Source organism: Halyomorpha halys, unplaced genomic scaffold (assembly GCF_000696795.3).
Source record: "Halyomorpha halys isolate HHAL.00 unplaced genomic scaffold, Hhal_1.1 Scaffold1558.1, whole genome shotgun sequence".
NCBI lineage: Eukaryota > Metazoa > Arthropoda > Insecta > Hemiptera > Pentatomidae > Halyomorpha > Halyomorpha halys.
This window is the reverse complement of record NW_027106959.1, coordinates 267476-280764: the sequence shown is the minus strand read 5'-3', so window position 1 is coordinate 280764 and position 13289 is coordinate 267476. Positions and strand designations below refer to the sequence as shown.

Below are 13289 nucleotides of genomic sequence, written 5' to 3'. Positions count from 1 at the left end.
AGGAGACTTTAAGATAGTTTAATCGAGCAATATTTAAAAAGCGCCTGAAATTTAAAAATGGCATGAAAGTGTAAATTGGATCATATCTTACATTCAGTTTTATGTATAAAAAATTAAAGAATTTGTATTTAATAAAAATTGTATGAAGTTCTGAAAATTGAGTCATTTATATTTGTTAGTCCTAATAAGCTAATTACAGATCTTGTAAAAATAGTAATTGAAAGTTGTTCTTCATTTGTACTTTTTTTCTTTCTGCCTTGTATCTTATTCATTAATACTGAAAATTAAATATTTTATGTTCTTTTATTCTGGTATTTGTAGTTTTTCCTCAATGGTTTTTTTTTTTTTTTTTTGGTTGCAATTCAACAACTTTTTTTTTTACATAAAAAAAAAAAGTGAAAAGTGTTGATGTGTCTAGTAAAGGAAATGAGTTGCAGTCTCTATTGACCAAACATTCTTTTTTTCTCACATTTTACATTAACACATGTCATAACATAAAGAATTTATATGTATTTATAATACATGTCTTATCGAGGATTTCATGTTGTACGGAATACGTTTGCTGAACCCGAAGTGTTGGATGTGAACATGTGAAGTGGGGGGACTAGTTGGCTTGTAGATTTGGCAATGTTGGTCTCCCATCCACTAGTGGCCATCTGTTTTCCTTAAGCTCGCTCACTTTAGTTATAATTTATTGACAATTATTGAAGTAAAATCCCACTTAAAGATTTTAATGGCTCATTACTTTTCCTTATTTTTATGGTAATCTATTTTATTTTGATCCCTTGTGATCAGTCCCTTATGGCAGGTATAGTTAAGCCAAACAATATTTTTTTATCTACTTCATAATGGTAGAGTTAGGTTCTTCGATAGTTTTTGGATTATCACTTTCTATTCAGAAGACAAGTCACACTCAAAAAACCACAAACTATCAATTGTCTTATATGTTGAGAATTGTACCGTGGCCTGAATGTACTTTTTCTTAGCTTTTGAAGACATATGTCACCTAGCAAAATATTGCTTAGGATTTATGGTACACCTTTTGTATAATTTATAATCTTACATAATAAGGATTTTGAACGTCAGTGAAGTTTTTGGGAATAAGGACAAGAAAATTTCATTAATTAGGAAATATAATTGAGTTATTTGAAAGCTTTTTCATTATTTATTCAAGAATGGGAATTTTCCTTGACCTATATGACTTCTGTGAAAAATCTACATGTCTTGAGATTCCACAGAGCACATTACTTTAAGATCCTAGTGCATACAACCTATATCATTAAATATACATCTGTAAATAATTTAAAAAATTAGTTTTTACCACACTTTAAAGATAAATTTTCAGTTCTAAAACTTTTACTAATTAGCTAATTAATTTAATAAAATAATGAATAACTATTTTTTTTCATCTCTAATCTCTAATTGGTGTGTCTTAGCAAAAAATTAAAAAAAAATTACATTTTGCATTGAACGAGTGCCATAACTCAATAATTTGGTCTAGTGCTATGGTTGTAAACCACCATTCCGGTTGGGCTTGGGCTCCAATAGCTAGTTTGAAGTGCCATGAAGTCGATTTGCAACAAAAATAGTTATTGACCTACCCTACCAGTTAACCTCATTATTTTGATAATTGTGCTCTATTTAAACTTAAGGTACACCTTCTCATTCATATGTAATCCATTCACTTATAGATAACACTACCTGATTGTGTACTATACTCGCTGCAAAGGATCATCAAATTATTTAAATAACTCTTAGTGTGAAAACAGGTTAAGAGACATTTGCTTAATTAATGTGCAGTAAGTGATGTATGTTTACTGCACTTAAACTAAATAATAACAAGTTAATACTTCTTAATATGTAAGCAAGTTGTTAGGTCTAAACATATTCTATTTTAAGACATTAAAATTAAGTAAATTATTATCTTCATTGTATTTTTATTAGTTTTAAATTAAAAAGCAAGTTTTCCTAATTACAGTGATGTGAAAATCCTGAAAATTACTTTTTTGAAGATAATGCATTCTTCCTAAGCAGGGCAGTATAAATCATTGGGTTTTATTGTGGTAACATCTGTAGATGTAATTGTTAGATTTTATTGGATGATAAAATCATAAATATGTTGCAGACTTATTACTAGTCCATTGTGCCACTTTTTGCCAACCCATTAATTATGTATTTTTAAACTTCATTAAGCTATGATTTAAATGAACTGTATTAATTTAATTATTTTGGGTGTTAGAATAAGGTTTCTTTCTGTCCCTTGAATCATTGAGTTTAAAAAAAAAATGATTCTGACCTAATTTTATATGGAATGGGATGAATATTCAAATTAGTTGAATGTACAAATTTTTTATTGAAAAATAAATATTTAAAACAAATAACAATACATAGTCATAATCATTTGAACTGTTAACAATAGTTTGGTAATTTTTTTATTACACTAATAATATGAAAAAATTACTATTAATTTGATTTTTAATAATTCATACATTACTGATTGATTGACTTTTCTTTGATATCGATGATGTTTATTTTAATTTTTAGTTTCCAATGACTTCTTTATGGTTATTAAATTTGAATTCAATAACTTTCTTTTAAGTATTATTGATATTATACAAAGCTATGGAAAAAATACTCATGGTCTGCACAACCATTGATATTAATTTATTAGTTTCTGGATCACAAGATATTTAAGTGAACTCTCCTTTAGGAATATGCTTGTTATTGTAAAAGATATGCTATTTAGTTTACATTACAACTATGGCTTACTTTTTGGGGAACTACTTTCTTTATAGGAAGAATGTTTGAATTACGTAGATGTTTCCTTTTCATCAGAAAACTGCTCATGACCACTATATACTCTTTGATATATAGTTGCCGTCAGAAATCTAATTAATTTTATATCATTACATGTATGTATACAATAATGATATTTCGTAAAGGTTTGTTGCTCCCTTGAATTTTTTCTTATACATTAATTCCCATTTGAGTCTCACCGATTTTGGGCTAAATTCTTGTCCTTTTTTGTGTTTCAGGCAGTTTTGAAACAATTTTTAAATATTTTGGTATATTTACCAATCCTATCTTATTTCTTTTTTAAAAACGTACTTCTGTTTTGGCAATCTCCTTTAGTTCCCTTCGAAGGATCTTGCCTGAAGGAGACTTTGGAATTTCGTTGACTACAAGCAGTTTGGCTGGTCTTTTATAGGAAGCGACTTGGTCACTCATCCAGGAACTTACCTGTTCGGGATCGATGGAACAACCTGGGACAGGTACCAAGAAAGCAATAGGAAGCTCACCCGAACGAGGACAAATTGCAGAAGTCACTCCAGCTTCAGCTACTTTTGGATGTTGGCGAAGTAAGGCTTCTAGTTCAGCAGGAGCCACCTATAATTTTATACAATACCTTTAATATTCATTCAAAATTATTATGCTATTTCTGTAAATCAACCAGTCATGAATAGATCACTAGTATGTATCAATATTGAAAAAGGAGCCACTTTATATCGTCAGTTTTACCATTTTCTACAAAATGGCTCTAATGATCTTGACTAAACTCATGGTATGAATACAAATTAATGGTCTTTAATATCAGCTAGCTCTTATTCTCAATTAAATAGTATGGCATGCCTTTAATGACGACTTTTCAATTTTTTTATTAAAGGACCTTTAAAATTCCATGATGTGGGCACCTCAAGGCTATTTTTTTTAATTTTGCTCAAAATTTTTTAATAGTTGTTCATAACCAACTAAAAGACCTTTACCAATTTTGGTGGGTTACTAAATAATTCAAAGAATCAAATCATCACTCACCTGAAACCCTTTGACTTTGATGAGTTCCTTCAGCCTGTCTACTATGAAAAAGTTCCCTTCCTCATCTGCGTAGCCAATATCACCAGTACGGAGCCATCCTTCACTGTCCAGGGTCTCTGCAGTTGCCTTTGGGTTCTTGTGGTAGCCTTCCATAACCTAAGGAAGGTTGAAATAAGGTAGTTAACCTTTAATAAGATTTCTAGAAAGATAATGAATCAGTGAACTATGTTGTGATTGGTATTCATAATATTAATAAGTTAAAAACAAGAGCTTGATAAGATATGTTGAATGTTTGTGTCTGATTTATTCCTGTAGTCCAGGAGATTTACGAAGACATTTGATGAGAGCCTTATGACTTTCCTGGAACATTGGATAGGGGCCAGGGTTGCAGAACACAGTTTTGGGTGCAAACATGAGGAATGGGAGAGGGAAAGATTGGAAGGATTGCAAATTTTGTAATGCTACTCTCCCATCCACTTGTAGCTATCTATCTTTGTACATCTCACTGACTATAGTGGTGCAAGTACTTCTCAAATGATGAAGATTTTCCTGTAAAATAACCATGTTATTATAGCCTATAGGATATGTTCACTTTTCCTGTGAAAAACAAGTGAATTATAGTTATGTCCCATTTCTACGCTCTTTTCCTTTTCTTGTACATTGCATTTATTCTTGAGATTGTATCCACTCAAATTTTGATAGTGGTACTCATCGTTATATGATTATATATTTATGTATTATATTATGAATAACTTTTTGGTGACTTACAAATCTACTTAATTTAATTTTATGAATTTATTTGCCTATGATTTGGTTTTTATCTTGCTAATAGAAACACTTACAGAACATAGGTTATCATGTATTACATTAAACTTTATTATAATAAGTCAATACTTTGTAAAATGAATTGAGATAAGGGTAAAGGGAGATATACCAAATACAATACCTGAGGTCCTTTAAAGCAAAGTTCTCCATTGAGGCCGGCTGACAGGTTATCTCCAGTGTTAGGGTCGACCACTTTAGCCATAGTATTTGGGATTGGTGCGCCAATTGTGGCTGTGTCAGTGCTTCCCACCAATGGGAATGTAACTACTGGTGAAGCCTCAGTCATACCATAAGCTACAGGAACCAAATTCATATTATTATACACAAATTTAAATAATCATATATTTTCATTTCAGTAGTTCATTTCTTAGATAATTAACGGTAACTAATTACATGCGATTTTGTTTACAAAATTTCTACTGTTTTTGGGTTTGAATATTATTTTTATCAGTACATAATTAGCATATGTGTACTTAAAGTTCATATTAGTCTTTATAAAATTGACTAAGAGTATTCAAAATAGTTCAGCAAAAATAGAAGAAATACCTTGCAGAATGGTATGAGGTTTCTTCTCATTCATCCTTGCTATATCAGAAGGACTGCAGGGAGCTGCTCCTGTCATTGTAAATCTGAGACCTTGCAGCATTTCTGGTTTGACTAGTGGATGGTTACCCAAGAAGTTGATAATGGGAGGAACAGCATGGAGGACAATGTTCTGAATAAAGTACATTAATGTCATCATTTCTATCACTAAAATTTGTTATGTAATGATATAGAAAATTTAAATTAAAAAATTGTAAATAAAGTTTGTGATTTTTACTTTTTAATCAATAAAGCAACTTAGATAATAAAACCAACTATATTTATTAAATATTTGTTGTTCTCTATGAATGATACGTGTATTAATTAAGTAAATTTAGTTTGTGCTTTTATAATTTAAAGATGTTCCAAAATCTAAAAAAATATTGTGATGTAATAATAGAAGGGCCAAACTGTAACAAGTCCCCTTTAAGAAATAATTAAAAAGGTAGAAAATTCAGCTTAATTCTCATTCTTCAAGTATATTTCTATTTTTAAATATAAAATGAATTTCCACAACACTCACTCTATTCTTAGCAAGAATTTGAAGGAAGGGCATGGGATCAAACTTAGGCAAGGTGACGAGTTTGGCACCTAAACGTAGGCACCTCAACATCACACATGTAGATCCATAAATATGGAAAAACGGAAGCACAGCTGGAATTACATCCTGGTGGTTTTCTGGGAAAAAAATTACATTTGTTAATTTATGAAAATTTTAGAGATCTTAAAAGTATATATTATTTTATGTAGATTTAAACTTTTAACAATAGACTTAGTAATAAGCAAGCTTGATTGAATATTCTTGAATGTAGAAAAATTGAATTTATTTAAGGAAAGTCCATTACCAGTGGTATCCATGATGCAATTGACCTTAGGATGAGCAATTTGTTCAATATTAGCTGTGATATTACTATGACGCAGGCGTACTCCTTTTGGTAGCCCAGTGGTGCCACTGGAATAAGGCAACATAGCCAACTGTTCCATTTTCTCTTCTATTGTTGGCAGTACACTGTCATCAGGTTCTTTGTTGATAAGCTACAAAGAGTAAACATGGAAACTATATATTAATTAGAAATGGCCTAAAATCTTAGAAAATACATTTTATGTAGTGATAATAAAGATATTTTAAAAAATAAAATAAAAACCTGGTCTAAGGAGATGACTCCTTCCTTAGTTGACCCTCCAATTGAGATGACTGGTAGATTTAGACCAGCTACCGCTTCCAGCACTCGGTCTAGGCATCCAGCATCGGTCACTACGCAATTTGCTCCGGCATCATTGGCCTGGTGTCTCAGTTCACCTATAGATTAATATAGTATAAAAAGATTAAACAATTTTAAATTCAAATTTATGAAACAATGGTTATCTTATCATATGTGTTTTATTCTAACTGGATATCAATGCATATGATTTCTTTTAATCAATTATGACCTTGAAGATATTTAGGAGCAGCATCCCATATTACTTGGAGACAGTTATTAAACTGGTGGGAGCATAATTTATCTGGGAACAAAATGCTTAATAAACATATTTTAACATTGAAACAGCAATGCCACTCACATCCATTTAAATTTAACATTCAGGTTCAAGTTAAAAATTTACTGATTTGCATTAATGTCCGGAATAACCACTTCATGTTTTCCTATTCAGATGGAGTTTGCTGGATCAATACTTCAACTACTACTTGCTTATAATAACTTAATGTCAATATTTACCATTAAATAAATAGGAATAGAAATATCCCTTTATAAATTATCATTAGGTGATGACCAAGTGATCATTGCTCAGGATTTAGAAGAAAGATTATATACTGAGAAAACATTTATTTTATGCAGTAATTATGATTTAGAACAAAATCCATGAGATTATTCAGGTGTTCTGAATCCTGAATGCTCTGAAAAGAGTTAAACATTTTGGTGTCATAATAGAATTGGATAGTTCCTGTGGCATGGTAGCAAAACAAAAGATATCAGATGGTAAAAATATAATATCTATGCCCAACTCCAAATTATAGAGAATATTATTTATAAAGCCAAAAGAAATTAATATTAAAACATAGCATTGAGTATTATGGTGTAAGTAGCATAACTCTGGACTAAAAATGGCAGAAATAGAATCCTGATGATTGATTTGTAAGAATATTCAGAATGGATAAAGTTAAATAATTCAGAAAAAAATGGAAATAAAAAAAAATCATGGAAGAGGTGAAGGAAATATTTCTAAATCAATATAGAAACTTAAAAAGAATGTCAGAAGAATTCAATAGAAACAACAACTAACGTCCTTTTTTGTTCCTTCATGTTTTTATGTAGTGGTATCTCTTCAAAATTAAACTTTTAAATTAAAAAACAAACAATATTCTCTAAAAAGCCTGAAAATAATTTTTTCCCCCAAAACAACATATGTCCATCCTCATTTCTGACCTTCAGATTCATTTTTCATAATTGTGAATTTGGAACGTATCTATGGAATCACAGCTATGTAAGGGTGTAATCTGGGAAAGGAAGGGGTCTTGAAAGAATAATCTGGATAGAAGCTATAGACAATTTAACTAAGGAAATTCATAACTTTAGTAGAATATCATTTAAAATTAAACAAATCCAACCTGGTGTGTAGATTGGATTAGCTGCTGATACAGTCATGCCGGCTTGCAGAGCTCCAAGTAAAGCCATTGGGAACTCTGGGCAGTTGGGAAGGACAAATAGAGCTGTCTTCCTTTGTAGCCCGAGCTGGGAGAGGCTGGATCCCAGAGCCTTGCTCTTGTGTCTGAGTTCCTTGTAACTGATTGTTTTACCAGTCAACCCACACTCCTACATTTGATGAAAAATCGTTTGATTAATAGCACAGTGGTACATATCATTGACTTACAAGTGAAAAACATTAAGTTAAGATTTTCTAGTTTTGAGTTATTTGGTTTTTCCAGTCTAAAATGTTATAAAGATTAAATAACAAAGAATTTTTTTATATGTTCAAAAGCTGCTTTAAAAAAGTAAATTTAGTTATTCACTGCTTTTTAAGTGACTCATCACATTGTTTTGAAATCATGTAATGAATAATAATAATTTTAGTCTCTTTTTTGAGTTTTTGTTATCATTAAGGGCTTTATTGTGTATTTTTTTTTTTAATATTTACATGAATGTTATTGAAATTATTAAAATAGGGGAGATATTATTGAAGCGACCACTTACGACTGCTGTTTTGTCTTCCCATTTACTCCACCATTCCATTGTGTATTGGTCTATGCTACCTGTAGGGAGGTCTATTTGTCCAAAAGGAGATAATATGACATTCTTGGAGTAATATCTTCGAAACTCCAGATACAATCTTCTAGTTAGCATGTTTTTGGTACCTGATGGGCTGTATAAATACATCATTAAGCATATATGTTTATAAACATTTATAATATACATATTATTAAATATATATTTCATTTTTTTCCTTCTATAAAACGATACAGCTTGAGTTAGAGTTCAGCTGAGGTGGACAATTTTTCTACTTTACAAGCCATTGGTCTTCTGCTCAGTCAGAGGACCTTCTGAGGCACACTCAGCCTTGAAAAACATGAGCCTTACCCTCTTACAGGAAGGAGAGAAAATTTTATTTAAATAACTTTTGTTCTGGGGTGACGGTAGCAGCGTGGTAACGCGCCTGTCTGTCAACCCATAGATTGCGAGTTCGAGTCCCTGGCCCTATCCGGGATTTTTTCGAGCTTTTAACTATACAATACTCACTCGCAACCTCCCCCGGGCATTTGTGAGGCCCATCAGCCAAAGGGTGGAACTCACAAAAATAGTCGTGGGAGTGACAGACCCACCTTATGAAAACCACGTCAAGTAACGCGCGATGTATTTCCTAAGTACATCGCGCGAGGCCTTGAACCTTCGGGGTCTGTCGCGCCAATGAATAACAACAACTTTTCTACTGTTTCTTGTTTTCTATTTGTAGGTCGAGTGTTAACAGTTGTTTTTTAAAATACTTTTTCTATTTACTGGTACAAAAATGTCGAGTAATTTTAATGAGTTTGTCTTGATATTATACATAAGCAAATTATTAAAACTAGGAACAATTTCAGTAGTTCAATTCTCTTTTAATTGTTTAATGAATAGTTTTTTTTTTAATACTTTATTTTGAAGAGATTTAGAGTTTGTCATCTACGATAGATTTTAAATTTCGAACTCCATAGCTTCTGTGTTCCTATCCATAAAAATAAAATAAATTATCATGCATTACAAATGAATTACAAGTTTTTGGTGGCTTCCTTACTACCCATTCCTCTAGGGCAAGGACATTCTAGACTCCTCCCCCACCCTGGCTTGGCTTAATCAAAGGGGCCCGACAATATTGTGTTGCCCTAGGCCCTATAATGCCGAGATACGCTACTGATTCCTAGGCAGTGATTTATTCCACTGGCAAGGGTTTAGGAAAAACACGTTAAACAATAAAATGTTACATTAACATTTTATGACGATCTGGTAACACTGGTTTGCTGCTAATCTCATGCATCAAGGCGCCAAACGGTAATGATGCTCCGGACTATTGCTGAAGTAGAATTAAGACCAAGTGATACAAATGTAGTTAGTGATTGTGTTTGTTGCAGTTTCAAGTGCTTATTGCTGCAGTTTTCAGCTTATTTAACCAGGTAAGAAAATTAGTTTTATTATGATCTGAAAAAAATGAATGGAGGTGTGGATTTAGTATGCATATTGATACAACGAATATTCCGTCCTGATCACTACATTATACTCTTTCCTTGATGTGTTGAGATCACTTTTTGGCCTGTACATTACAACTTTAAATCATTGAGCTCTGAATGATTTAATTATCTATCAAATCATTTAGCATCTATTATATCATTTAAATCATTTGATGATTTAATCATTAAATTAGTAAAAATATTTCCAGTTTGGAAACTCCTTGTTATGAGAGATTTTGCTGTTCCCTTTTTTCATCCTTTTAGTCTCTGGTATGCACAGTCAGATCGCAATATTTGTTAGAAAAATAATCCTTATTCAGTACGAATTTACCCCAGGAGTGCGCGTACGCAAAACAAAAAATAAATAGTTAAGAAAATGTTTATGATGAGTTATAAAGTACTCTAAAATCAAAAGTGATGTTATTATGTGATTAAATTAAAATTTGCATTATAAAGATTATGCCCTCTTTTGGTGTAGCCGGAATGCCCATCAACGGAGGACAAAGTTAAAACATTATAAATCGAAATGATGCACAGTGGTACAAACCTTGGTTTGGTTTGTTTGTTGTACCACATTTACTAATATCTCCACTTCTGCTTTGTGCATCTAGTACCATTTTGAAGCTATTGCAATTTACAATTTAATAAGATAAAGAAGTTCATAGATCCTGGAATATGGAATATTTTCTCAAATTTATAAGATCTATGTTTATAAATATGGGATATTAGTCGATTTGTAGTATTCCCCTATAATACGCAGTGAAATAAAACTATAGAACATATGAATTTTTACCGAAATATATTTTCGGCACAAATATAAATTTCTTAGGAAATTCTAAATTTTTTAAAATTATTTCATGAAACAAAGCTCAAAATTTATGAGTTTGTGTGTATTCAAGCTTTTTTACATTACATCAATTAACGTATTGTAAAATTACGTTGTTTTGTTGCAAACTCGAAATTATTGGTCCTTATTAATTATTGTATATCATTCAAACGTCCCTCTTGTTTATCCTGCTCATCTTCCTTGAACGTAATTCTGTACATGGTCGGAAGTATAAATATAGCGATAATTGCTCAACTTGCAATATAGCAGTTTTTATTATTTTCCCAACGTCGATTAAAAGATTATAAACTGTTACTCAATATCCTTGTTTGAGAGGAATAGGTAGTCCAGGAATACGATTTATTTTTATCATACTAGAGCAGCATATAAAATATGTTTACTAAATTTTGACATTGAGGTATATTTGTCGAAAATGAGTTCATCTTGTGAAAATTTTGATATCTTAAGAATTATTACATAAAGGGGGCCTCACACTGGTATCAATTTTGTACAAAAACGACATGTTTAAAATTTTTTATCTGTGCGAGGAGAAGTATTGCGCAAAAATTCTCCACACTGTCACTACAATGAGTGAACCGTAACACATCACAAGTCTCCATTACTATTCCACTGATGTGGTTGGAGCAATGTACGATGGAGATTTCAGGTCGTCAATGCTGTTCCCAGATGCCAGGAAACGCAGCGTAAGACAGTCTTAAGTTAGAGAATCGCTGTCCTCAGTCTTTCAGTCGTTTATTATGTTTTTCAATCAGAAGGTAAACCATGTTGAATAGTGTCTGAAGTACCTCTTCATTCATCCTCAGGAAATTTGTAGGAAGTATTGGTTCCAGGCCGATGACCAAGGGTCGGTCGATTCCTCAACCAATTCCTTACTCACACTCTTTTTTTCTTAATATTAAGTCTCCATTAACGCTGCATACAATGCAACTACGATAATTGTATCATTCGGGCCAGTTGTGGGTAAAGCGACGTTGGGAGCTATGGCTAAGTACAGCACGAGGCCTTGTACAATTGTTTGAGCCAGTATGAAGGCCCCTTTAGACAAACATATCTTGGTAAGTTCTTTAAATAAGCTAATTGAATACATTTTAAAGTAGTTTATAGTGTTATTCTTTGGTTATTTAGGTTTCAAATACCAATCCAAACACAAACAGCGAATCAAAAATTCAGAACTACTAAATTTTCTCCATTCATTTGCTCTTTTTTTCGGTTTTTAAACTATATCGTCTTCATCCTGCCCTCATATTTTATTCCAGCAGCTATAAGATGGTAGATATTCATTTTTCATTTCAGGCCAATGGAAAATATAATTTTTTATGCCTAAACCTAAATATGAAATAAGTCAGCATTTTTGTCACGGGCTCTCGGACAAGCAGGAAAAATGTCTGACCGATCATTCTACTCTACAGTGGTACAGGTCACTAAGACGACTGCACTTCTCGAATATCTCCGCTTCTGCTTTTCCCAGAACGTTGTCATGTTTGGTTTCATTTTAAATATATTTGAATACATTATTTAATAAAACCACAAAGATTATGCATATTTATTAACACGCCTAAAAATGATTTAAAACGCAATGTTTTTGTAAATTTGTTATTTACTATATTGTTAATATGGAATATTACCATTTTGGTAGTATTATACTGATAATACTAGTGTAAAATAAAATATAAAACTAAAGTTATTTCTTAGTGTACATAATTTATTTGAAAACCGATTTTTTCGTTTATTTCCTACGTGCCAATTCTTCTGAGTGACTGTAAATGACTTTATAAAGTTTTTTTTTTTTTTTAATATTTATTTATTGCTATTTACATGTGGATATTATAATACATTTAGTAAATCTAATCTAAGTTAAATTGGAGTGTTACAGGCGTGTAGAGAAACTACCCATTGGTAGCACTCTAATGACATTTTACATCAGAGGCCACAATCTTCTTTTCAGGTGCCCCGGAGGATTGTCAGGAATGGAAGAGGATGCAAGTTTAGAAACTAAGGGGTTTGAGTGGTTAGAGAGTTTATAATGGAAGGAGTGATATCTGGTTCGGGCTAGATCGGTTTCATAGGGAACAACTTTATAAAGTTAAAATCGAAGGTAATGAGTTTATTTGTAAAGAAACTATTTCCGTGTTTAATTAGATTAAAATCCTTTATGTCGGAAGGGGTTATTATCGGACACGATGTAATTGAATATTTATAATCTGGAAACTTCCTATTATACGAATATGTCTGAATTATTCAGGGCGATTTTTGTAAATTCAAAAATAAAAATTATAATGAAAGAATCCTACAAAAAATGCACTGTTAAATTCAATAATAATATTTCGATTTTTCTTTTACAATTTTAGTGAATGAATGAAATGAATGAATGAATGAAAAAATAACTTTATTCTGGGACATATGTCGCCTAAGAATAATTACAAGGTTCATACAGTGAGATTTTTATCTGGCGAGCGTTTACAAATTTTCAGATAGTAGAATGAAATTACATTGGTATATTGACTTTACTACTGTTTATAATGTTAATCA

General features: G+C 31.6%; 2 protein-coding genes across 2 annotated transcripts in view; one reads left to right on the top strand and one right to left on the bottom strand.

Moving 5' to 3' along the window:
• Window positions 1–2333: 2333 nt before the first annotated feature.
• Window positions 2334–13289, bottom strand: part of LOC106690035 (uncharacterized) — a 28336-nt gene continuing 17380 nt past the window's right edge. The window contains exons 2-10 of the mRNA XM_014435293.2: window positions 8409–8577; window positions 7826–8030; window positions 6366–6520; window positions 6066–6255; window positions 5744–5898; window positions 5185–5353; window positions 4760–4932; window positions 3814–3969; window positions 2334–3387 (exon numbers count right to left, since the gene is read on the bottom strand). Coding sequence (XP_014290779.1) covers window positions 3097–3387; window positions 3814–3969; window positions 4760–4932; window positions 5185–5353; window positions 5744–5898; window positions 6066–6255; window positions 6366–6520; window positions 7826–8030; window positions 8409–8558 — 1644 coding nt within the window. The 5' untranslated portion in view covers window positions 8559–8577 and the 3' untranslated portion in view covers window positions 2334–3096. The remainder of the gene's footprint in view (window positions 3388–3813; window positions 3970–4759; window positions 4933–5184; window positions 5354–5743; window positions 5899–6065; window positions 6256–6365; window positions 6521–7825; window positions 8031–8408; window positions 8578–13289) is intronic.
• eag (ether a go-go) overlaps window positions 9764–13289 on the top strand; it is a 160332-nt gene continuing 156806 nt past the window's right edge. The window contains exon 1 of the mRNA XM_067045258.1: window positions 9764–9859. The gene's annotated coding sequence lies outside the window, so the exon portion shown is untranslated. The remainder of the gene's footprint in view (window positions 9860–13289) is intronic.